A 27,937-nucleotide genomic window follows, 5' to 3' on the forward strand; every position below is an offset into this window, starting at 1 on the left:
TTCCTTCACTAATGATGAGTCCCCATACCACCTGTGATTCTGAGCCCAACAGAGTTAGATAAGGCTAAGATTCTGTGCATAATAGCAGCATCAATATCTGCACATAAATTCCTCTCCTGCGCCAGTCTTTTCATGTCAGAGTAACCCTTGCACATCACATCCTCCATTATTTGCTGGATGTATTCGACCTCTGTCTTCCCCTCCCCTTTTTCTCTCTGCAGGTCACTCTAGTACCATGAAGGCTGTTTTCTGATGTCTTAACACATTTCCTATCATCCTGTCCCCCCCTCCTTGTTAATGTTTTCCATTTGTTCCTTTCTTCATGGATTTTGCGGAGAACCTGCTCTTTGTGTATCTATCAGTCCATCTAATTATGAACGTAGTTCTGTAGAACCACTTCTCAAAACTCTTGGATTCTCTTCTGTTCTAATTTTTTGACTGTCGATGATACACCACAATGCTGTGCTCCAAACATACATTGTCAGTAGACTTCTCCTGGCCAGGAATCCCCTCTTTGTCTTTTCCAGTGTGCTTTTTATGCCTTGCTTACTCTGTCATGGGTTTTTTGCTCCCAAGGTAGAATAATTCTTCAACTTTGTCTGCTTCATGATCACCAATTTTGATAAGTTTCTCATTACTTCACTCCTTTTCCAGTTTACTGTCAGTTTATATTCTTTACTCACTAGACTGTTAATTCCATTCAACAAATCCTGTAATTCTTCACTTTGACTGAGGATCATAATATCAGGTTTCTTTTTGTTTGTCCAGGAGTAGCACAGGAAGGGTTAAGTCCTCACGTATCGTATATGATACAAATACTCTCTCGACACTAGGCAGCATGAAAACAAAACACTGTAGTTACCTGAATGTGGAGAGTGATCTTAAATGTGCTTTAACTAGTTTGAAACCAAACATTAAAAAGCTGCTTAAAAGAAATATCAATCGACTCATTGATGTTCTAAATTTTTCGTGCAACTTTCATCTTGCAAGAAAATGCTATATGTGGAAATTTTTGTTTGGATGAAAACCGTGTCATTAGTTATTTAAGTAAACAATGAAGTCATTTGAAGCAATATAGTTTTGTTTTGCTCTACATTTGGTAACCATCTTTTATTGAAGTATGAATTGCAAATTACTGTCAAATAAAGTTTTTTGGGAGAAGGAAATAAATAAATAAATAAGTAAATAAAACAAACAAACAAACAAAAATAGGGGACATGAGATATTCAGGGGTTGCAGTGGGGGAGGGGGGGGGGGGCACCATCTAGAGGAGGTTGGAAACTACTGGTTATCCCTTCCAGGCCTCTCAGAACTGTGTTAATCATTCATTGAAAACCACCTGGGGCTCCTTTCAGCCACTTTAGGATTTGTTTTTACTCATAATGTTGATAGTGTGAGCTGAATGCAATCTTCTCTCTGTTCTCCTCTACCATCAATATTTGGTACTGGAAATGTATCACCTACCGTGATGTCGCCACTAGCATCATCTGCTCCTCCCTCCTCCTCCTCCCCCCCCCCCCCTCCCCCCACCGCCGCCAGAACTAAAGGTGCATTTCATGTGCTCTTGCTCTTGACAATTAAGTCATATTTCAGCATCTATTCTATCTGCTCTTTTAAGACCACTTCCTGTGCTTCGGTATGTTCTAGCGTTAAACCCCATCCCAGTGTGTTCCAGTGCTATCAGTATTCTATGCGTTGCAGTGGATGTATATGACAATTCTGTCATCTGGTAGATGGAATACAGCTCCATCCTCTGTGCAGATTTCTATTATTATTCTTTTCTTCCACGTTTAAGTGAACCACACTGTTGTTTTCACAAAGTCCTGTCTCTTTTTTGGCCTCCTTACTGCCTTGGATTTCACGCATTCATGCTAAGTGCACTAATTCTTGAGTCACCAACTCGATGTTTTTATGCGCCTGCCATTTTGCACTCACGCAAATGACTCCAGTACGTGCATCATGTGTAAAGTTTCCTGTTTTGAGATAACCATGTGCCTTTCACTTTCCCGTCCACGTTCAACTGCATTATCTTTTTCTCACATGGTCCAATTTCCCCATCAGACTCCTGATCAGCCTCTAACTCATGTCCTTTTGGTTCCTCCTCCACTGTTAAGATTATTAGTCTAATTTAATCTCATGCTGTGTTAGCAAACCTCTACCGGTCAACCCGTCATATGGGATGTCTGGTCCTGACCTATACACATGAAACTTGTCCTATTTCCAGGACACCTTCCAAACTTAGATGTATTTCCACCACACCTAATGTACATGCTGCTTCGATGATGACACCTTTCAGCTGAAGCCTTTCTGCTTTATATGTTCTGACTATGCTATTCACAGGAATACTCTCTCTCTCCTTAAGAAGCACTACTCCACACTTGTGTATTTTACAGCTTTAATTTCTTTTGTAACTTCATGCAATATAGTGTGAGACATTATTTTCTGTAGTACAGTCAGTTACCCTCACCATGGGCTTTCTCAATGAGACAATGCCTGACTGTGTGGCTTTCTCACTTTTTAGTTTCCCTGAAGTGCTTTCCCTGTCGTGCTTGACACTGACATTCAACCCTTCCCCCACGCATGCCAATGTCCTTGAAGACAGTCGTTAGCATAGTGCCTGGTTCGTTTGCATTTGAAACAAGCGACAGCTCTTACTCTGGTATATGGCACACCACAGTTACCAGGTAGATTACACTGTTAGCATCACCATTCACATAGGGAATGCAACCCATTAGCCCCTCTATAATTTCCTTTCAACACGCTGGGATCTATTTGTCACTTTTGTTGCCCATGCCATGTATTCCGTGCCTGTATGACATGATTTGTCACATCGATAGGAAAAATTTGAAAGCTGTTTTGCTGTCATAGAGCATATCCTTCCTTATGTCCTGTTTCTTCTACATTTGCTTGTTATATGCTTTCACAAGCCACATGTAAAGCATCTCATTTTATCTACCTTCCCTAGGCTCTCTTCCCAGTTTGTTTGCATGCCCCATCCTTGTTCGTGGGGCTATTCCCTTTCTCTCATTGACAGTAGAGAACTGTCTTCCTGTAGTGCTAACTCCACCACTGCTGCTGACCCAGTTTCATTAACACAACTTCTGTTTTTTTTAGCCAACCCTTATATGAAACATACTCTCCCCAAAGAGTCTACCAGCTCTGTGGCACCTTTCTGGTTCTCTCTACTCATAACCCTGTTTACAGCTTCCCCAATGTCTCTCTGTATTTTTCCAGTCTTATTTGCCCACAGCTAGACTGATTCCTCATTGCCTTGTCTCACCTGAAATATTCTCTGCAAGCCTAGTAGTCTATTGACCTCCTACGTAGTTTGCTTCCAAAGCAAACTTTTACTTCTTCCCACATGCCTGTTCTCTCCAGTCTCGATCGGGCTTCACCCATAATTTTGTATTTATCACATTTAAACAAAATCCCAAGCTACTAAAACTGGGCCCCGGGCCTCGAACACATCCCCATCTGGCTGCTTGAGCATGCCCTCCTGTCCCCAAGCTGCAGTGCATCGGCCGTAGCCGTGCTCGATTGTGCCAACCCTGTCACTCGCCATCGACACCGCCTCTGCTACCGTTGTCCGCTATCCTCTCAGAATCCATTTTGAACTCTGCTGTTGTAGTGCACAAGTTCTTCTAGGCTTAAAGCTGTGTATCGGCACAACTTCCTGCAATTTTCCACAGTCTTTGTAGCAAACTGAGTCAGTAGGTTACCTTCCAAATGCCATTGTGAATACCTTTTATGTACCTCACACCTGGTGTAGTGCTTCCACCTGCTTTTATTCATTCATTTGTCATCCTTGGTGTCGACGGACTGTGATGCTACACTGGCTGAAAAAATGGGGCTTGTAATTTGAACACTGACTACTGTAAATAATGTGTAGCCGACAGGTACACAGTCATATATGTATGGCCAGTGCACTATCGTTTAAACTTTCATAAGCCTCATTAATAGTTGGCAGGCGAACGTCCACATACTGCTACAATAGTTTACTGTTGAACATTTGTGAGCAGTGAAAATATGACCTCATAGTTCAGTCCTTCAAATAAATTGAACAGTCACTATCATTGCTTCAACACACGGCCTATTGGTGTAACACTTATTTCACTGTTAAGTTGATACATTGTTGTCGTTCTAAGTAACACAGGTTTCTCGTTTGAAACTCAGCCGTGGACTGACTGACTCGTGACCAAAAATCGGGCCCTTATATATCGTCACAATAATAGGTGCTGAAACTACACATTGTTCAAAGTTTAATTTACAGAAATTACAATTAAAACTTAACCCATTAAATTAACTGACTACGTTGAAAAATTCTGTCTTTTTAACAGTTTCTTCTACTGCAAAGGTTAAGCCGAATTATTTGTTTGAATCATGAAATTAACCAATACAAGTAAGCAAACAATACTTTGGACAAAACTGTTAATTACTTTAGAATTAATTCGTGGCTGGTTTTGCTAACATGTTTCCGACTAAAGCCAAATGGATCCTTTTAAGATTACTGGTATTTCGTCTTCTAAATGTTTATAATTCATACAGAATTGATGGTTGTTTGTACATCAACAATAGAATTTAAGTTATGAAACAGTTGCTGATTTCACCCAATAACAAAAGATACTAACTTGTAATAGTCAAAATAAATTAGAAAATCAATTACATACTTAAATCCAAGCACAAAATTAAATCTGGTGTTATATTCTTTAAAATTGAGGGCCAACCTTTCTCTATTATGAAAATACGGATTATACTCATGTATGTTAATGGTAATAAGTTCAAAAATGAAAAACCGAATTTAAGCAGGCAGATGGAAAAACAAGAGGGGGAATTAAAAATATCCCAGCTTGCTTCATAACATTGTACCAAAATTATTTCTTTCCATTCAGTTCTGAAGCACCGTTCCATCTGCTTTGAAATGAGACTGGCAGTATTAACTGAGCCCACACCCACTGTACATCACATAGAACTCCCCAGTTTCATTAACAGTACTGACACTATACTGCAGCTACTTCTGCCTAACCCTTCTGGTCTGCCTCTGCCTCTGCCTCTTGTGACTTCACAGACTTCCTGCCTCCAAAGTTTGTTTGACTTTCCCCGTTCGCTTCCACCTGTCCACAGTGATGTGACATTGAAGGCCTCTCGTCACCTCATTGGCTCGAATTTTGCACTGCTCTTCAGTAGTTTTTCAGAGGCTAGGTGGCGGGAGAGGTGTCAGTACCTATGCGGTCACACACTGAATCCTATGCCTGCTGCCTTTGGCTTTTCATGATGTACCCATGGCCCCAAGATGATCTGTCTCCATCCCTCTCGTCCCGTAGTATCTGTCTAGCAAGGAAATGATGTAAACATGTGTACTGAGTACTTTGTCATGTCCTTGCACCACTCATTGATCATAGCTTTTAATGTTATCACTATACATGGTCTCCCAACATTCTAGCCAGCTGGCAGTGTTGTGACTTTTCCTCGCCTCTCCCTAAGACTCAACGTTATTATCCATTTGTTACTGTTTTTCTACAAGACTTGAATGTTTTTCTGTAAATAGAACAACATGAACAAAACATTTTGTAGTCTTTTCACATTAATTTGTTACTACTATTCATTCTTTACATAAAATAAATGTTGAACACAATGTATGTCATAGATTTGACTAGACTACTGAATGACACATCAATGTATGACAGATCATTACACTCCCGCATATTATTCTCGTTATGTTTTCATGCGATATTTACAATGCAACTTTTTCCCTGTCGGGAACTATAACAGATGCACAAATAAATATTCTTACAGCATGGAATCACTGTACATCCCATTTCCTCCTGCATCTTTATTCTCAAATCTTCAAACTGTTATCCACAAAGCCTTCTTCAGCCTGTGTTCCTCTGTCCATTTTCCACACCAATTTCAAATGTGTAGCTCCCTTTTTACATTTCACCATACACCACCTAGTTTTACTTCCAATATTCCATTATAATGCATACCCATAAGTACCTCTGCCTGACAACACTTAGACAGTGACCTACGTGAGCGACAGAAGTAACCAACAGTGTATGACACCTGGACACACAACAGTCCTGGCAATGAGTAGCAGCAGCAGCAGCAGCACTGAACTATATGCTCTGATGTGACAACTCCCGCTGCGAGATGGCTACAAGAACTGAGAGCCAACCAGATGTTTCGAAGAAATGGGGCTCATAATGGCTAGCAATCTAAATTGTCATGTGTCCCAGGTTTGAACCCAGATACTTTTTAACTGACTCGGCGACAATCATATCACCTTTTGAGTGTACTAAATTGTATCTGTGCTTCTTACATTGCATCTCAAAGTACACTTTGAAGGTCTTGCTGGTGTACTTTAAGTGTATATCCACCTATCCCAATGTATTGGGTTGGAGTTGGTGTATACATTCTTTGCATTTTTGCATAAGTTTAATAAAAGACCACAGATACACACACTACAGACTTCATTCATCAATAATGTATTCTCCTTTACTATTTACAACAGTCTGCCAATGCCGGGGTAACTTTTTATATCCCAGCTGTAAAAGTCAGGTGGTTTTGAGGTAAAGAATTTGTCAAGCCATGTTCGGAGCGTATTTTCATTCACCAGTAATGATGCGGGATGGAAATGGTCAGTGTTGTTCTTGAGTCAATTGATGACAGGCAAGCAGAGTGCACATATGGCCGGCCACCTGCTGATTTTTGTGATTTTGGCTTAGAGCATGCAGTACCCGTACACCCAATTATTTAGCCTTTCCCATTGCATGCAAATGTTAGACAATGGTGGAATGATCACAGTTCATCGCATTTGCCAGTTCTCGAGTATAATGTCATGGATCAGTGTGGTGTAATGCGTTTAAACAATCATCATCTAACCCTGAAGGTGTTCCTGAATGTGGAGAGTCACTAATGTCAAAACAATCCTCCATAAAATGAGAAAACCATTTTTGTTCCATGCTCTGATCAGTGGCATTGCCCTCATACATGGCACAAATGTTTCTGGCTGCCTCCACTGCTGTCATCCCTCTGTTGCACTCAAACATAAGAATACATTGGAATTATTCCAATTTCTCCACTTGGCACTCCATTCTCTAGCGTCACATTCCACTCGCTATCTCCAAAACGACAGTATGTTAACTCATGTAGTAACAGGAACTACAATTTAAAAAACAACAATTGTTAAATAAACCAATAGCTACCAGAATACCAACATGCAAACCATAAATGCTACAAAATTATGCACTAACCTAATATAACAAACATTAAATTGCTAATGAAACACATTAAACAACCAAGAAATTGTACTGACACTTGATACTGTACACAATTCATCAACAATCAATGTTAACGCCAAGTTTTTCAAGTTACCTAAATGGTCTACCTAATTATTTTAAAGTTTTGTTCAAAGCGCGTGGTCTTATTGGCGTCTCATGTGTTCCTAATGTCCCAAATTTAGTACTTGATTTGAAGGAAACCTTTTTGACAGATAAGTCACAGTATCTTTTTGTGTGGAAAATGGCTAGTCTGGAAGGGATGATTTTTTTTTTTTTTTAACACTTCAGGTACGTAGTTAGCAGTAGTTGTTCATGAAATACTTCAGTTTTACCACAGATTGCTAAGCTTGTCTTAATTACCCTGATTACTTTGATGTTTTTTATTTTTTCAAAACTAGCCCTCTCAGTGGTCTATTTGATAATCCAATTTTCCATTTCCCTCTCTTTGTTTGGCCATGAAAATTTGAATAAAACCATGTTGTACAATTTATAGGGTGTTTTGTTTCTGCTACACTCAAACATTAGACCAAAAAGTTTTGAGCATTAACCTATTACAAAATATGTTTTTCTGAAACCAGTTTCCATTCCATAAGGATCTTTTTTGCTCCTTTGGTTAACTAAAGTCCAACTCCATTTCTGTGCTCTGCATCCTCTCCAGTGGGTCCAGAGTATAAAAAGGTGTATCCATCTTGTGTTTGGATTTCTCCAAAGTCTAGCCATCTCACCTCACTAAGTCTGAGAATGTCCAACCTGTAACTCGTTATCTCCTTTGTAACCTGTTTATCTGCTGGCTTCTCTCACTGTTCTAATATTCCAGAAACCTATTTTTGTTGTCCTTTTCATGCCAAAGGTCATCATATTTGAGTCCGTCCGGCTGTTCTTTTCCACTGTTTCTTTAATCATCTGTATTTGGGAGTGCCGTGATTGGCCCACAGCTACCTAGTCTGGTGGTGGGGCTGCCACCTAAGAGCCTCCAGACTTGTCCAATTTTCTTTTAAGGGTTTATTCCCCTAGGGCAGCTGGCTTCCCTATGCCTAAGAGTCCCCCCTACCCTTTGTTATGATTTGAGATGGCAGGAAAAGGACAGGCTTGGGATAGGTGAAAAGGACCAGTGGGCGATTGTGGTACACTCTTCGTCTGGCTCCTCCCCCTTGGCCAATCTGGCATGGGTGACCTTGCTGGTAGCTAAGCTACCACCGGCATAGCCCTCAGGATTCAGACCACACAAACCACCTCGCCCGCACGGACAGTGCTGCTGTAAGGCAGTGTCCCCTGAAGAGGGAAAGGCTACTGACAGCATGTTTTAAGACAAATATTTGAAATGTCACAGTTATCCAATGCTATGCTCCTACAAAAACCTCAGATACTGAACAGAAAAAGAGAGTTCTACCTCTCCTTAAGTGACACCATTAAAAGTACCAGTAAGAGAGACGTCTTGATTATATCTGTGACAAAATATGTGCCTCTTTGTATGCAATAATTTGCAAAAATCATTGTTTTGGTACCTTGAATTCTTTATGAAATATGATTTATACAACTACATGACTGCCAATGCACAAGGGCAAATTGGCCACTACACATGCAAATTGTTTGCCACATATGCTCTCCACTTAAAATACAATTTAGGTTATATTTGTCACATTTCTTAAGCAGAAATGTATGAGCTAAAATGAACTATATGCAAAGTCTATGCAATGCATTTCTACCTCTGCAAACTCTTAAAAAATTGTTGTGCAGCCATTTACTTTGTTTCGTGCAGCACATTAACTATTACAAATAGTAGAAAGAAATTCAGCCCTGTGTCTAGCGAAGTTATTACATTGTAAGGTGCAAGGGAATCAAAATTTTTCACAAGTAGTTTTTGTAAAATTGGATGATAAGTATTTCATAGCAGCTAGTGTGTCCACTCTAGCGCTTCACTGAGAAAACACGTCACTGTCGCTGTCGCTGTCCCTGTACCTGTCTCCCCTAGTGAAGTGACAAGATTCAAATATGATTGAATTCAAACGTCACCAGTTATAGCAGATTGACAAGCAGCCACATGGACATTGCTAACCTAGAACACTTCCACAGCTATACCTGCAGTCTTGTTTTGTCACTTAAAGCTGTCATGCACTGTCAGTCACTTCTGTCACTTGGGTAGCACATGGCCTTATTCTCCTATTCCTTCTCCACACTGATCCCTGCTCCATTTGTCAGTCAGCTCCAAAAAAAATATTCCTATACCCATCCTTAGCTAAATCCCAGTCCCACATTCTTTTCCTGAAATGCTGCCTAAGCCATGGAATATCCTCCTCACCCCCCCCCCCCCCCTTCCCAGCCAGCAGCCTAATAATAAAAGCTGCCTCTCTTGGTGCTACTACACCTAAAATAATTTCCTTCAAATATTCAGTTTCGGCTAATTGCTCTCTCACAAACCTTATGCTTGAGAAACAGATCTCTGTAGCAAAGTCATTCCTGAACCACCACTTCTGTCGCCAAGACACTGTTCATGTGCAACTTAAGTAATCTATAACCTCTCTCTCAAATAGAAACCAGCTGACCTACGTCTGGATGAAACGTCCAGATGATTTTACCAGTTTGCCGACGTCCTACTCAGAGGACCATTACCCATTAACACAACACACATTCTGCTGTCGTCTCCAAAGTTCAGTCATATTGGACTCTTCAGAGACCTGCTGTTTTCCCATTCCTACATTTGAAACACATTTTTGCCACTGATTCATCCAACCAAAGCTCTCCAAAATCCTGCATTAAAAACACAAGGCACCCATATTCCTTTCAGACTAAAAACACACACACACACACACACACACACACACACACACACACACACCCCTACCTAATCCAATTTGAACCTGTACTGCCGAGCTTGCAGAGCGTCTTGAGTAGTATGTACTGTCTGACACGTACTCGAGCGACCGTTTCCCATATGCAATCCGTTTGCTGACTCCTACCCCACCTGCGTGTGCACCCAAATGGCAGCTTTTTAGGGCTGACTGGAGGCTGGTCCCTCGGAGGACTGAGGCATGCTGCGACGCAATTCACATGCGGAGACATGCTCTCCACATTTTTAACTGTCATCCTACGATGGAAAAGTGCATTTTTTATAAACAGTTGCGTGCACAGTATCGTCGCATTCTTCGGGATAGCAAAAAAGCTAGTTGGATTTCATTTACTAGTTCTTTTAACAGTTCCACTCCCTCTGCCGTCGTGTGGACCAACCTCCGATGGCTTTCTGGGACCAAGGTCCATTCCCCAATTTCCGGCCTGACAATAGTAGATGATATCACAGTGGGCCCTATTGCTATCTCAAACGCCTTGGGCCGCTATTTTGTGGAGATTTCGAGCTGCACCCACCGTTATTCTGCCTTCTTCCATTGGAAACCAGTGGAGGTGGCTCGGTGATACCTTTCTCTTCTCTCAGAATGGTGAGTGCTACACCTCCGCTTTTACTACGAGGCAGCTAGATCGTGCACTCACTTCATCTCGATCCTCTGCCCAGGGCCAGACGATGTTCACATTCAGATGCTGCAGAACCTTTCTCTGGCGGGCAAGCACTTTCCCTTCATATGTACAATGCATTTTGGCAGAGAGCGCATTTCGCAGAAGCTACCAAGAAGCCACTGTCATACCCACACATAAGCCCGGTAAGGACAAACACATTCCTTCTATTTCCCCATTTCTCTCACCGGCTGTGTTCACGAGATAAGGGAAAGTGAGATTTATCCACGGCCGGTACGGTGGCTCAAGTCTCACAATTTACTAGCCACCACAAAGTGTGGATTTGAGTAAAGCATTCTGCAGTTGACCATTTCGTCACTGGCTCCCTTTTCATTGACGATTATGCGACCGATTGCAGTCATCCACGGACTAGTCTCCTCGAGAGGTGTCTTCAGCGACATCTCGATCGTCTTTACTCGTGGAGCATTGACAATACGGGCATGTTGTTCTTCCGTTTGTTGAAACTACGAAATTCCTGGGGCTTGTACTCGATAGGAATCTTTCTCGGTCCTCCCACACGTCTTACCTGGCAGCCTTCTTTACACGTTCCCTCAGTGTCCTGTGTGTCCTCAGCAGTACCTCCTGGAGAGTGGATCAGACCACCCTCCTCAGTTTGTACAGGTACCCTGTCCATTCAAAACTATACTACAGTCTCGTTTGTGCATCTGCACGTCCATTCCTCGTATTCAGTCTCGATGCTATCCACCATTGTTGCATTCGTTTTGCTACTGGCACCTTTCACACTAGCCTGGTTGAGAGTCTGTCTGCAGAAGCTGCCAAACTACTGCTGTCATACCACCGTGACTTTCTCCTCAGCAGATACGTCTGCCATGCCTGGCCACCCATCCCGTACCTCAATCTTCGGTGACTCCTTTGTTCGCCAGTATGGGGCACGTCCCTCTTCTGTTACCTCCTGCAGTTCACTTGCAACTCTTGCTCTGGCAGCTTTACTTCACGCCATCTGCCACTTTGCCAATGGGTGTGAACCCTTCACCACCCTGGCTTCGTGCAGTGGCCCGTGTTCACCTCGGCCTTCATTCGCTTCCTAAGGACACTACTCCAGCCGTGCTCTATTGGCGTAAGTTTCACGACCTTCACGTGGAACTTCGTGATAGCACCTTGGAGTACACTGGTGGCTCTTGGACTGTCTGTAGTGTCATGTGTGCCTTCACCATTGCCACCAACAATTTTCAGTATCGGTTTCTGAAAGACTGCTCAGTATTTACAACAGAGCTCTTCGTCCTGTATCGGGCCACACAGTGCATCCTGCGGCACAGACTTTTCGATTGTGTCATCTGCTCAGACTCTGTGCCCTTCGGAGCCTTGTGTGCTTTACAACGTCCATCCCTTAGTGTGACAAGTCCGGGAAGGCTGTTACTTGCTCACCCTCAATGGAGTCACTGTAATGTCTATGTGGGTTCCTGGTCGTGTCGTTCTGACAGGGAATGAGGCTGCTGACGCTGCTGCCGAGGCTGCAGTCCTCTTACCTCGGCCCACTAGTTCCTCCATTCTGTGCGATGATCTCTGTTGCCATCTGTCAGCAGGTGGTGTCATTTCGGCATCGGCACTGGTCCTCCCTTCGTGGGAACGAGCTCCAGCTAATTAAACCTCCCCCAGCAGCTTGGATGACCTCTTCTCAGCCCTCTTTCCGTGAGGAGATCATTTTAGCTAGGTTGCATACCGGGCACTGTCTTTTTAGCCATCCCCATTTGTTAAGTGGTGCTCCCCCACCACTTTGTGCTCATTGCCTTCAGCATTTGACGATTCGCCATCTCCTGACAGAATGCTCTTTTTTTAGCCACTTAAGTTCTCATTTATTTTTCCCATCTAAGTTATCACCTGTTTTAGTGAACGACATGTGGGCTGTTGACCACATTTTACTTTTTATCTGTTGTAGCAATATGGTGATAGACATTTAATATTTAGTACAGGACCTCCATTTCTCTGTGGCATATTTTATGTACCTTTCTCCAAGTCCTTATTTTTAGCTGTCTTCCTTTCCTTGTTCTTAGCTCTCTTTCCTTCTTTTGATTGAGAGTAACATGCAGTTGTTTTAACTCCTTTTTTTGTCTTCATGTTCTATGGTTCTGACATGGGCGCGTATGGCCTAGTTGTTTTTGTGCCCTAAAACAAAACAAACAAACACGATTGGTACCTTACAGGAATTTCTTAGTGCCAGGCTAGCCTCACCCTCCTTTCCTAGATTTGTTCCCCAAGAACGCAAACCTCTGCTTCTTCAAAAATGGCCCTGTATCAGACAAAAGGCCTCACCACTCTAGAGATGAACCACAGTGATTACATGACAGAAGGCATCCACAGACAGTCTTTGACTATTGAAACACTGCTGCGAAGATACCATCGTAGAAGTCCAGCATATGCTCTGCGAAGATACCATCGTAGAAGTCCAGCATATGCTCAAAGTGCCTACTGAAGTTCTAAGGCCCATACCACAGTCTCTCCACTGAATCCGCTTACTCCTCGTCCCACCTATTCACTGTCTGTGATGCACACCCATCTTGGATACCCCATTGCAGCTGGTTACTGTGCTCCCACTGAAAGAGTATCAGCTCTTGTTGACCAATACCTCCAACCAATTGCTCACAGCCTAACTCACCATTCAAAAACATGAATCACTTCCTTCCCAACCCCATTATCTGAATCCCCTCTCGTCAGTGTGGACACCCCACCCCCTGTACACTAACATCCCCATTGTCCATGGCCTTGCCTATCCCAATGCCGTACCAACTCCAAATCCACCAGCTCATTTCTTACTTAAACATCTAACAACAGTATCAGACATAATTTGCCCTTTGAGGGAAGTTATACACATCTGCTGTATAGTCATGGGCATCATCCTATGCCAACATGTTCATGACTTACAGCCAATCTAACTGTGGATGATGCATCTGCATTGAAGAGTGATTCCTTGCCCAATGTGCTGACAGTCTTACTAAGGTAATTAATTTCCAGTCCTAGTCTACAAATGATTTCCTGTCCTAGTGTGACCACCCAGGACCCTGCTGCAAAGGAGCAACTCCGCCCCCACTCCCCCACCCCCTCCTCTATCCACCCTCTGATCACTCACTATTAAGCTGGCCAGAAACAACTGAACCATATCCTATGCTTGGGCTTTTATTGTTTATCATTGTGCCAAGAAATGTGGAACATCATACCCACAATCCTTTGCACCCCCTCCCAGAGTGGTATTCTATCCAATTTAAGGAATATTATAGTCGATCCTTATGACACACTTGCTCCCAACCCGTTACCACTCAGTTCACACCTCTATGGAAGACCCATGTGTGAAACATGTCCAATGCAGCCACACATCGTATTTCATTCCATTTCTATAGCAGGCTTGTCTTGTCCTGTCCTATCAAAGGCAGGACCCTCTGTTAAAGCAGTCAATTCGTATACCAGTAATTTCTGCACATTTTACATAATCATTACCACCACTCATCTGTCCATCCAAGTGAATGGCCACCTCAAAACTGTCGGCCAAATGAGATTTGGTCATATAGTGACAGAACTTTCTACCAAGCACAGTTGCCATATTTCAATGCCTTCTTCACAACCTGTATTGTTCAATCCTGTAATCCCCTGGCCTCAGTCTGCACTACTTCATGCCCTACATGCAACTCCACCCTCCACAAGCACTCTCAACTTCTCATTCTGCATTCACAGCTTTCCCTCTTCCTCTGTTTTGCCTCCCACTGCCATTGCACTCCTCCTGCGCTGTGGACAACGTGCCTTGCTGGCAGCCAGAACTGTCTCACCAGAGCTACGTACCATTCTAAGCACGTGATGTGTGTCTCCCCCTGATGTCAGCTTTCCTTCCCTCTCACTCCCTGCATCCTTCCTCTCCTTGCCTGGTCTGGTCTACCTATCCCAACTCGTCACCCCACTTGAGCTGCAGTGCTGGCACAAGTTAGATAGCTCAGACAATTTAGCAGTATAGGTGTGTGTCCGTTTCTTCATTGCACAGGTCTGAAGCATGATGCATCCAAAAGATAATTCACTGTGTGATACTAATATTACTGTGTGTTTCCTTTCCTGTGTTTAAACACACAAATGAAGAAATGGAAAAAGCTACCTGTAAATGGAAGGAAATGTTGTACTGAGAGTTAAAAATTCTGTCTTAGTTACAGATGTAGGTTTTGATTTTTATATTTTCTTATGTATACTTTGTAAATTGTTGGTCTGGTGTTTACTGTGACAGGTTTGTGCAAGCCACGATCCAGATGCCTTCCAGTACAATCTTCAGTACCGTCTGCAGTCACCGAGACAAGAAATTATTCAAGAACTGAAGGAAATAATGCTTAGCCAACTAAAGTTTTTCTACAAAAAGACGGGAGGTCTTAAGCCAGAGCGCTTGATATTTTATAGAGATGGAGTGAGTGAAGGTCAATTTGCAGTGGTAAGTCAGTTGTTCAATCTTTTTTTCTGCATCTCACTAGATTTAAGATAACAGATGTGTGTGTGTAATTTTAAGTTTTCTGTAATTTTCATGTTTTTACTGGTGGCAGTAAAGCTGAACACTGTTTCCCGATTTGTTTAGATATCGCCTATCCTGGTTAATATGTGACTCAGCTTCTAAGTTTTACTGTGATAATTCTATTTTAACTGCAACGTCTTGCATGCCAGTGAAAAGGAGACAGGCCGCTATTACAACATTTAATGTTAGTAAAATTTGCGTATAGATATGTAATGTTCCAAACCTATTTTTCCCCAGGTTCTCAGAGAAGAGTTGAATGCAATAAAGGCTGCCTGCCGTACCTTGGCTGGAACTGGGACATATGAACCTGCCATTACATTCTTGGTTGTACAGAAGCGTCATCATACACGTTTTTTTCCAAAAAGACCAGAAGATTCAGATGGCAAAAACAACAATGTTCCAGCAGGAACTATTGTAGATACCAAAATAACGCATCCCAGGCACATTGATTTTTACCTTGTCAGCCACGCAAGCATACAGGTTAGAATGATGGCAATATGTTGGATTTTCCACAAGTTAGAGGTTACTTATTTATAAGACACATCAAAATGAAAATATCAGTCATTCAGGACCTGACACAGAAAGTTATAGTCTACATTCAAATTAAGTAGAAAAGCAAATGAAAAATGTTTTATCTAATGTATTTCTTAATTCATTAGGGTGTAAGCCGACCGACAAAATACCGTACGCTGTGGGATGATTCCAATATGAGTGTGGACGAGCTGGAGCAGTTGACATATTACCTCTGTCACCTGTTCTCAAGGTGCACTCGCAGCGTTTCATATCCTGCTCCAACGTATTATGCCCACCTCGCGGCCTACCGAGCACGGACTTATATTGAAGGGTAAGTCTCTCTAGCTTTGTTTCCCTTCATGTCAGTTACTTTCATTTGTGAGATGTGTCATTTGAAGTTGTCCATGATGGGAACTTAAATTTCATAGAATCTTTTGTTAAGACAATTTTTACACCATGGGGCTTCCTTTAATACTGTGGAAGCTCTTTCCTGATTGCCTAACAAATGCTGAAACATTATTTTTTTGTAGTCTGTGTTTTCCACATACTATGGATAGTCATAAAGTTTTAATTATCACTTTGAAAATAGTAGTCACATAATTTATTCTTTCTCTGCAGGTGTGTGTTTGTACTCCTGGCACACACCGAAATCCCCACAGCACCATATTGTAGCATGCTGGCATGAGCCAAAACGAAATGGCATATCATTCCCACCACCCTCTTCGCTATGCTACAGTGTTGTGGTGCGCAGATTTCAGTGTGTGCCAGGACTGCAAACATAGACCTGCAAATAAACGAAGAATTAATTGTGTGACTTTTTTTTCAGGTAATAATTAAATCTTTGTCTACCGCTTGTATTCCTTTTGTTGCCAGTTTTGTAGACACCACCTCATTTTTATAATATCTGTTCATATTTAGTGTTCTTCTCTTAACATCTCATCACAAGCTCTTTCATTCTCTTCTTTCCTTGTTTTCTCCGCATTGTGTGTCTGGTTTCCTTGTGATGCTGTATTACAGGTGTAAGATGGGGTTCCTAACCTGCTAAAATAGCACTGCCCTGGATAGAATTTGCTTAATACACAGCTTCCTTCCCCTTCTCCCAAATAGGGATGTGTCTCACAACTGTATCAAGAGTCCAGAAGGGTTTTACCTATCTGTAGTGAATTTCTACACCACAGTTGTTTTTGCTCACACACACACACACACACACACACACACACACACACACACACACACACACTTACTCACTCACTTTGCTTTTTATGATGACAGTTGTTAGTGAACTAGCATGGCTGTAACATTTTTCTTCCCATCCTGGCAAAATGTTACAAATTGTTGTGATGTTGAAACCAGTTTACAAAGATGACACGATGGAAAAGAACTTGAGTGTGAGTGGTTGTATATTTCAAAAATAGTGAGCTGTCAATTGATGACAAACCTCATTCTGAACATCCACATATCCTAACAGATAAAAATATGTGAAATTGTGCTCAAAGCCTCATGGCAGAAAATCAGACAGGTAGCAGAGTTATTTGGGTTGTCTCAGAGCTAGGTTCACAACTTTTCACAGAAGATTTGGGGTGAGAAGGGCCACTGCCAATTTTATGTCCCAGGTTCTGACTGTCTGGCTAAAGGAGCATCACATGGAAGCATGCTGTGCTTTGAAAGGATAGCTCTGAACTGAACCAGAATTTTTTAGATGTGGGGCTACGGTTAGAAGTCTGACATTTAATAACAGTTGGGCCTACAGAAGACACCATCGTTGCCTCACCCAGGAAAAACGTGGCAAGTGAAGTTGGAGACAATAATCATTTGTTCATTCAGAACTCGTGCCACCGTATCAGAACACCAATAGAGTTCTGCATTTTTAGGTTCTGAGAAGACTGGGTAATAGTGTGTGTGTGTGTGTGTGTGTGTGTGTGTGTGTGTGTGTGTGTGTGTGTGTGTTTAAAAACGGCCCAATCAGTGGAAAGATGGAGGCTGATTATTCCACCATGGGAATGTTCCCTCTCTCACAGCCAGTTTTCAGCCAAAAACAGCACAATTCCTTAGCCCCCATATGTTATACATTTGGTTAGCTCCAAGCTGTTCATTTTTGTTTGTTTATTCTTATTCTACACATTTGAAAGAAAGGTCACCGACGTGGTGTGGCGGTAGCATATTGTCACGTCGGTCTGACAGGAAACGAGACTGCTGCTGCCAAGGTTGCAGTCCTCGTACCTCAACCCACTAATTCTTATATTCCCTCCGATGATCTCTGTGTTGCTGTCTGTCAGGAGGTGTGGTCACTTTGGCATTGCCACTGGTCCTCCGTTCGTGGGAATAAGCTCTTGCAAAATCTCTGTATCCTCCTCCTCCTCCCCTCCCCGCCCAAGGCAGTCAGCAGAATAGTGAAAGTCTTTGGCAACTCTCATGATTTTCATTAAAATTCTCAGCAGTTGTTGGGGCTGAACTGGTTGCCAACAACACAATCCGTAGCCCACAGTTAAGATGTTGTAACGCAGTAACTGTAGGCGTAAGATTTTTGACACTTCCAGTGTTGGGGATTTTGCAAATTATTCTGCATTAGGCTTTTGAGGAAAGAAATTTCCATATTAACATGTAATTAAATTGGGTCACTACATTAAATTTAGTGTTTTTTGATACTATCTGGCATATTGAAACTGATGGATAGTAGTGTCCTTTTAGCAGTCAGAATTGATGGATAGTAGCAAAATGAATACTGAATGGCAAGTTGCAGCTTTGCAAGTGTAGTTCAGGCACTTTCAGTACAAATACTTTTAAGAGATGGGCTTGTTAGACTTTGAAATATTGGCTAATTAGTGTCATAACTCCACACCCTTTAAAGGTCAATCTGTGCCGCTTGTTAGTTATTCCTATGGTCTTTATTTTTTTATTTTTTATTTATTTATTTTCTTCCACTGGCACCAATTTTCAATATGAACAAAGGTTTTAATGAAGTATAAACATGAAAACACTTATTAATTTGTAAGAATTACATAGTTGTGAATTTATATTTCCTTCTCTCTTCCCCTCAAAGTATCTTAACATAGTTTTCCTACCAATCAATGAACTGTATATAGTACATCTCACTAAAGGGACAGATAGTAGTCTCCCATCTTGATGATATTCCAGCAGATTGGTACCATATCTCTGTCACTTTGATGTCTCAATGAAAGTGGCACCTTGATCCTCATTGACATCATATACAATTCAGGGAAAAGTCAAGGCAGCTGTTTAGACAGTGAGCCTCGAGGGTTGTCAAACAGCTTCCTCCTCCTCCTCCTCTCTCTCTCTCTCTCTCTCTCTCTCTCACACACACACACACACACACACACACACACACACACACACACACAAACCACAGCAATACTCCAGAAGAGGGCAGACAAGCACTGAGTAGACCTACTGCTAACTCCAGCATTTTGGGTTGGAATGCAGCATTGTGTGGGATCGCAAGCAGCAATCGTGAGGGGGTGGGGAAGGGTAAGGGATAGTAGTGTACGGATGGGGAGAGAGACAAATGCTCTCTGGTGAAGTGTGCAGGGATTAGACCACCAACAGGCACAGCATCAGGAAGTTGTGGGGCAAGGAGGTGGGAAACAAAAGTAGCAAAAGAGGAGAGGAGCAGGAAAAGACTGGTGGATGCATTGGCAGAGGGCTGCAAATAAACAGGGTGGGAGATGAGATTGGGGAGGAGAAGATAGGACAGAGGGGATGGAAACTGTTGGGTGGATGGTGCAGGGACGCTATGTTACTGTAGGTTGAGGCCAGGACAATTACTGGGGTGGAGAATGTGCTGTAAGGTTAACTCTCAGCTGCACAGTTCAGAAAAGCTGGTGTGGAGGGAAGGATCTCCCACATTACAGACACCAACCACTTTCTTCCCAACTCTCCACCATCCCCCTCTCTCCCTTTGCCTCCTGGATCCCTAGTCATCACTGTTGATGCCATCTCCCTAACAACCAACATTCCCCACACCCATAGTCTTACCGCTATTGAACACTGCCTCCTCCTCTCCGATGGCTCCATCTGCACCTCTGTCCACATAAAGCCCACCAACCACCAAAAGTACCTGCATTTTGACAGCTGTCATACCTTTCACACCAAAGACTCCCTCCCATATAGCCAGGATATCCAGGAACAGCATGTCTGCATTGACAAACTCCTTTGCTGAGTATGCTGATGGTCTCCCAAGGGCCTTCACAGACTGGCACTATCCCCCAGACTTAGTCTGCAAACAGATCCCCATGCCATTTCCCCTAACACCCCCATCCCTCCCACCACCTCCAAGAACCAGCCACAAAGGAGTGTCACCTTCATCACCCAGTATCACCCGGACTGGAACAGTAGAACCATATCCATCACCATGGGTTTGATTACTTATCATCGTGTCCTGAAATGAGGGACATCCTATCAGACATACTAACCACCTCCCCTGAAGTGGTGTTCCGTCGTGTGACCGACCTCCACAGCATCCTCCCAATTCGGAACACTTGCTACAAGGATGATATCCCTGTGGAAGACTCAGGTGTAAAACCTGCCCAATCCACCCAGCCAGCACTTCCTATTCCAGTCCTGTCACAGGTTTATCCTATCCCATCAAGGGCTTGGCCACTTTTGAAAGCGGCCATGTCATTTACTAGATCCGTTGCAATCATTGCTCAGCTTTATTTATTGGTATGACTGCCAACCAGCTGTCCACCGGGATGAATGGCCTCTGCCAAACTGTTGCCAAGAGCAAAGTAGACCATCCTGTGGCACAGTATGCAGCTGAACATAACACACTTGATTTCAGTGGCTGCTTCACTAAGCAAGCCATCTAGATCCTTCCATCCACCACCAGCTTTTCTGAACTGTACAGATGGGAGTTCTCCATGCAACACATTTTCCACTCCCGTAATTATCCTGGCCTAAACCTACGGTAACGTACTATCCCCACACCGTAGCGTGCACGTTTTACTGATGAAGGCTGTGGCCGAAAGACATATGTCTAATTGTGCCTGTCTGTAACTTGACGTGTCTTCTTTACAGTAAGGAGCTATCTGTCTTTTCCTACATTGTTGATACTCTTACCTGGAGTTTCCATTGTTTGATTTCAGCCTTTAGGTTTGTGTTTTTTTATTCTGTAACTGAAATTTAATGGATTCCTTTTAGTACTCGTGTGCGTAATTTCACACTTCTCATTATTTAGAGTCAATTTCCACTTTTCACACCATACAGATATCATATCTGAATTGTTTTGCAATTTGTTTTGATCACCTGATGACCTTATGTGATGGTAAATGACAGATCATCTGCAAACACTCTAAGAGGGCTACTCAGGTTGTCTCCTAAATCGTTTTTGTAGATGGAGAACTGCAGAGGTCCCATAACACTTAGTTGGGGAATGCCAGATTTAATTCTGTTTTGCTTGATGGCTTTCCATGAGTTACTAAGAACTGTGACCTTTCTGACAAGAAATACAATTTGATATTCCCTGTTAATAGCAGTCATTACCTTGTGAGAATAAAGAACAAGTGGAATTTCACGAGAACAGTATTTTATGTATCCATGTTGGTTGTTAGTCAATAAATTGTTCTCTTTGAGGTATCTCATGTTCGAACACAGTGTATGTTCCGAAACTCTACTGCAAAACTGCATTAGCGATAGTTGTCTGCAATCCAGGAGGTTACTCCTATTTCCTTTGTTCAGTATTGGTGTGCTTGTGTAACTGTCCAGTCATTAGGTACGGATCTTTAAACAAGTGAGCGGTTATATATGGTTTCTAAGAGCAAAGCTGCTGTGTCAGCACACTCTGAAAGAACTTTTTGTCTAAGAAATGAATAACAGTTTCTTAGTGATACCCAAGTTTCTTTCACACTTGCAGCCACTTTAGATTCTAAGTTGGAATTCATCATCATCATTTCCGTTCTCCATTTCCAAAGTATAAGACGTATACTCATTTTAGGAAATCTGTAAAGGTTCATCCACACGATGCCCCCCCCCCCCCCCCCCCCCCCCCGGCCACGTCCCAATCTTGCACATGTGCCTAAATTTCCAACAGGGCAAGCAAGCATGAGAAATTTCTTTGAATTTGAGGGCATTTTTGCAGCGCATTGCTTCCAGGGTTTGGTGGGAAACCATTGCACTGCTTACCAAGCGAAAGGCAATTTAATTGGTTCTGCTTCTGCAGGTGTGGGCATGTGGGCGCATGTTTCATTGTGTACTGTGTTGTGGTTTTCATTTCATTTATTCAACATGCACCATTACAATATTTATAATACTAAATGTTTAGATACCAAAATACACGAGAGTAATATTCTTAATTATAATGAGTTATGATCATATGGATGAAAAGTATTCACACTAGAAAACTTCTGTATGATTGATTTGAGGCTTCCAGGTAGTACATAATAAAAAAAATGTGCTAATGATTATATTCACAACAGTAAACGTGTGTGTGATCAATATAAGGTTTTCATGTTTTATCAACGAGCGAGCTGCCTATGTGTTGTGGTTATGCTTTAAGGTGATGTATGTGCAATGATATCTGTTGACAGGCAGTAACTAAGAATCAAAATAAACAGCTGTAAACAAAAAGGAACATTGTCATAATAGTTACTGTGTGTGTATTAAGCAATTCAACCCTAGCCCAAATTTTCAACTCTGTACTACTATGGTAACAGGGCTGGAATTACTAAGTGATTCTAACAGCTTTATGGTGATAAAATGTAAAATATTTCTACAAAAATAATAATGATTTATTGAGAGATCCATGCACAGCGTTGAAATTATTAACTCCATAGTTGCTTGCTATAATTAAGCTATGTATAAGTTGTAGTTATGTATTATGTTTGAAATATAAAACACACATAATTTAGTTAAAAAAATATACCACACACTACATAATAATACTGTAATTTTCCCATGTGCAAAGAATGCCTGCAGTTCTGTAGAGTTAAGTTGAACCTAGGGTTCAAGGTATGAGTGTAGAATTTTACTGTCATCTGCACAATTATTGATATGCATTACTGTTACATTCTGCATTTGATTGGTGATCAAAAGCCTGAGACAGTCTGTCCTTGTTGTAATTGTGGTCTAAGGTGATGTGTAATATGTGCAGTGTCACATATTACGTTCCTCGAAGCCTGCTTGTGCACATTAGGTGGTACAGTGTTACGTACTGTATTTTACAGACTGCACTTCTTTCTTTGAAAAATTGCCTCCAAAATTCAGGTACATCTTATACTCTAAAGTAATATAAAAATATCCAGTGTTTTATGTAAAATTCCCACCAGTCTTAAAAATGAGTATATATTCGATGCTGTGGGAAACCCCTCTCTACCTGGCAACAATGTATTCAACTGACGGTAGCAGTGCACCGATGCTTTGAAAAAGAGTTGCAGGGATTCAGAAGCTTGCTGACACTGTCTCCCTCTCACCCTTCCATCACAAACCCAGAACACTGTGTAGCCTGTGATGCATTATTGCAGCCTACAATGCCAGTGAACTTGAAACAGATGTGTATTATTGGTAACTAGATACTTTCGTAATGGAAAAAAATAAAAGTATTCCTATGATGTGGGCTATAAATCGAAAGTAATAGCATATGCAGAACAACATGGAAACAGATCAGCATTTCGACCTCCACCAACAGAAAAATATCATTTGTGATTGGTTGGCTAGTGAAGAACTGAAAAAAATGAGAAAGAGGACTGAATGCAGAGTGACCAAAACTAGATGATGATTTATTGTAATGGATTCAAGGAAACCGTCAAAATGGCATTGGAATACAGAGATAATTCAAATACGTGCTTGTAAGCTAGCACTACTGTAGAACTTAACAGGCTTATAAAGCATCATAAACTTAGCATGCAAACCAAAACACCTCAGAAAATGCCACAAGAATATGAAGAGAAAACATTATCCTTCCACAGCTTTATTATTCAACATGAAAAGAAAACCAGTGTGGGGCTAAACCAAATATGGACAAAACTTCTCCAACGTTTGATGTGCTGAGTAACAAACTTGCTATGGAAGGTACTAAAACTGTAACTATAAAAATAAGTGGTCATGGAAAACTGCACTACATTGTTGTCCTTTCATGTTGTGCTGACAGTACTAAACTTTATCTAATGATCATTTTTAAGTGCAAAACAGTGCCAAAACCTGAAATACCGCACAGATGTTGTTGTTCACATACATGAAAAGATTTGGATGGCTGAGGCGGATATGAAATTATGGATTAACAGAGTGTGGGAGAGAAGGAAAGGTGCTTTATTCAATAAGAGTTCTCTTCTTGTACTAGATCAGTTTAGTAGCCATTTGAAAAATCCTGTGGAACACAAATTGAGACAGGGAAACACAGAGCTTGCTGTAGTTTTGGAGGACTGACTTCACAATTGCAGCCTCTTAATGTCTCGATAAATAAACCATTTAAAGTGTATGAAGAAGAAGAAGAAGAAGAAGAAGAAGAAGGTTCACATGATGATTTTCAGGGATTTTAAAGGTCAGTTCGGTTTTATAAACTAATTTTTTTTTTAAATCTGGCTGTGCAATCTATCACTCACATCCGCTTCATCTCTGATCTATATATCTTCCTCAATCATATCTGCATCATCATCATTCTCATCTTCATTTCCAAAAATTGATTCATTATCACTCTTTTCTAAATCTGCTAAAACCTGCTCAAGACTATAGCCCATTTCAAAACGTGTTTCGTCATCCATGATGAATAAAATAAAACACCACATGGCACTTCAACAAAATGCAATTCCTAACTGTGAATTTGTTGTGTGTGTGTGTGTGTGTGTGTGTGTGTGTGTGTGTGTGTGTGTGTGTGTGTGTGTGTGTGTAAAGAGAGAGAGAGAGAGAGAGAGAGAGAGAGAGAGAGAGAGTAGGAGCACTATTGCCAAGTTCTTATTTTCATAGTAAAGTTGAATAGAACATCGGAAATCACATATTGTCTGCCAGGAATATTTCCTGACCCCATTGCAATAATTTCAAATTGGTGTTCTACAAATGTGATATGAACATAAATATTTTACGCTGTTACAGTAAAAAGTCTTTAAAAGCATATCTGGAGGATGAGAAGTCCACACCAACATTAAAACTGTTTCTTTGTAGTTAAATGAGCCTTGGGCTCTAAAAAGACCCCAGAGACCAATAAAATCTTCAAAATAAAAATAATTCATTCTCAAAAATTTCAGAAAAGGTAATATAAAGGCAGCTTCTTCACCATCCGACTGCAAATAATACATTGCAAGTCGTAGTTAGAATTTCTAAAAGGTTCTGATATTGAGAAAGCTGTTTATGCATAGTGCAAGAATGTACTTCAATCATCAGAAAAATTGCAAGCCACTGGTATATTGTGCAAACTGTCAAAGCCATTTGACACTGTAAATCACAATATCTTTTTAATTAAATTGTAGTATTATAGTGTGGCAGAAAATGCCACACAATGGTTCATATCATCTCTCTTTGACAGTAAGTAGGAAAGAGTTCTGTATTAAGGTTTCATTCATCACCCAACTGAGAACTTGTTACATGCAGTGTCTGACAAGGTTCCACCATATGCCCTTTCCCTTATGTGTGTTAATGATCTTTCATCAGTGACATTGGAAGATGCCAATTTTGTTATGTTTGCTGTTGATACAAACATTGTAATAGCAAATGAAGTATAGTTTCAGAAACAGTGGTTAATGAAATATTCGTGGACATTAATACACTGGCATGCAAAACTTAAGGATGAAAGGAACTTCCACGTGATGTGTCACTGCCAAGTAACATAGCTTGAGGAAACTTTGTCCCGTGTGTGGAAAGAACTTGTACTGATAACTAAAAGAAATCCACAGTAAAATGAACAGAAATGCCAGTGTATTCAAAGACAATAGTTACATTGAAGCCATGACAATTTATAATGGTCTCCTGAACCTTACAAAAGATCTGGACCTTACAAAAGATAGGATATGGTTCTTAATAGAGTGCATGATCACCATGGATGGCAGTGTGTTCTGTGCAATGAGCTGCCACACTGGCCACAAGGAAGGAAAGGAGTTCTTGTGGTAGGGCATTCAATTCCTTCAACAATGTTCCTGGGTGCATTATGTATTTATACTTCTTGCCATTTGAGGGTTCCATCAACAATGTTCCTGGGTGCATTGTGTATTTACACATCTTGCCATTTGAGGGTATGTCCAGCACCATCGAATTAATCACTTTGATGGTCCAGGTGTTATGGTGTGAGGAGGCATAATGTTGCACGGGTGATCTGATCTCTAGATCCTCAGATGTGCTACACATTGAACAGCACAGGTGGAGCAGCTCTAGGAATGAGAGGATATTCAGCAAATGGACTGGTCTGCTTGTTACCCTGACTTAAATCCCATCAAACACGTGAGAGATGCATTGGGGAGACATGTTGCAGCACATCCACATACACACACTCGTGTGTGTTTCTTGCTGTTACCTTCTGTACTGTACTGCAGCAGTTCGTTCTACATACAATCAGGGTCTTTGAGCGATGTTACTTGGCAGTGACATATCACGCAAAAGTTACTTTTGTCTTTAAGCTTTCCGTACGAGTGTTTATGCAGTCCAGCATTTACTATAGATTTTCTCACAGTATATGTCTAAAATTTTATTTCATGTGTAGAGAAGAGGTTGAAAGTGTTAAATTCTTATGATTACAACTCGATAGTAAATTTAATTTGGTGGAGTATATGATAAAGCTGCTGAAGTGCCTAAACAAATCATTATTTGCAATGTGGACATTGTCAGAGATTGGTGATATGAAAATTTAAAAAAGGCTTTTATTCTTAACTAACTTCACTTCCATAATGTTGTACAAGGCTATTTTTGGGGGAACTCATGAGGTCAAGCGAAAATATTCTGAATCTAAAACTGTTGTGTGAACTCAAGTCATGCAGAAGACTCTTCAGGGAACTGGAGATTCTGAGTGCTTGCCCCAGAATATTTACTCCCTCATTAAATTTGTCATAAAGAACTATGAAATTCATACAAGAAATAAGAATAATCTTCAAAAAGATTTGAAGTACCTTTCTTTGGTCCAGAAATAACTTGCCAGCAGCTGAGAAAAACAAGAAACACTTAGCTAGTAATAAAATTCAGTTTGACTTTTCTAAAGTTTTGGTGGCCAACTCCTCCAGCTTCATTGTCAAATTTCGTAGTAGAATCAATTGATGTGTATGGTTTATTAATAATATCAAATAACAAATATTATTCAAAATCTTATTTGTGTATTTCCTCAGTGCAGTAATGTGATCAGCGTAAATAAGTGAAAAATTTATACTCTGTAGGTCTTGCATATTATGACTCGTATAAATACTTGGAGTGGCATTGTATTATTTTATCTTATTCCAACATAATCTGTTTTCCTAAAGATGTCAGTAGAATTCAGAAAAATATGAAAGCTTTCCACACAAATAGAGAAAACTAATTTAGTTTACTTCTGGGGTGCAGCTGTTCACATAAACCTGCAGTAATATTTTACCAATTACTCACTACAGATGGACTTTTCCTTGTTTTGCATTGTGTTATTTTAAGGATTAAATGCATTAAGGTCTTGTTTTCACTAATTACTTTCTTTTACATTTTCAGACAACCTATAGACCTGGACAAATTGTCAGAAGAACAAGCTCAGAGAGACATTAAAGACAACATTATCAAAGACTTTCCAATGTTTTTTGTATAATCTTGGATTTATATATACTGAAATATTGTTTTAAAACTGTCATAATTATGACTCCATCATACAGCAGTGTATTAGTATTATGCTGTTTTTCTAATTTATAAAGTTTTAATTTACTGTTAACAATTATTGTGGAATTCTAGGTAACATGACTTCAGCAACTTTTTAATGGCTGAGGAAGTAGTGTACTGTGGAAATGGAATGGAATTAGCTTTCTAATAAAACTTTTTGCTTGGATAGTTCTCAGATTATTATTGACCTGTTAAGTAAATGATAAATCGTTTTGTATCGGTGCTGCAGTTTATGCTGAGCTAATGGAAAGAGGGAATGTTGGTGCTTTTAAGTAAAGTGTGAGGTTAGCCTCGTTCCATCTCGTACTACAGCTGAGTGCTCTGACTTGTAATTAAAGACTGTCAAGATTGTCATATCCATTTTTTCTGTGGGTTCATCTCTTGT

General features: G+C 41.0%; 1 protein-coding gene across 1 annotated transcript in view; it reads left to right on the plus strand.

Moving 5' to 3' along the window:
* LOC124711135 (protein argonaute-2) overlaps positions 1-27,720 on the plus strand; it is a 266,005-nt gene extending 238,285 nt beyond the window's left edge. Inside the window, exons 19-22 of the mRNA XM_047241028.1 lie at positions 15,001-15,198; positions 15,514-15,756; positions 15,936-16,120; positions 27,391-27,720. Coding sequence (XP_047096984.1) covers positions 15,001-15,198; positions 15,514-15,756; positions 15,936-16,120; positions 27,391-27,484 — 720 coding nt within the window. The 3' untranslated portion in view covers positions 27,485-27,720. The remainder of the gene's footprint in view (positions 1-15,000; positions 15,199-15,513; positions 15,757-15,935; positions 16,121-27,390) is intronic.
* Positions 27,721-27,937: the final 217 nt, after the last annotated feature.

Source organism: Schistocerca piceifrons, chromosome 8 (genome assembly GCF_021461385.2).
Source record: "Schistocerca piceifrons isolate TAMUIC-IGC-003096 chromosome 8, iqSchPice1.1, whole genome shotgun sequence".
NCBI classification, from domain to species: Eukaryota; Metazoa; Arthropoda; class Insecta; order Orthoptera; family Acrididae; genus Schistocerca; species Schistocerca piceifrons.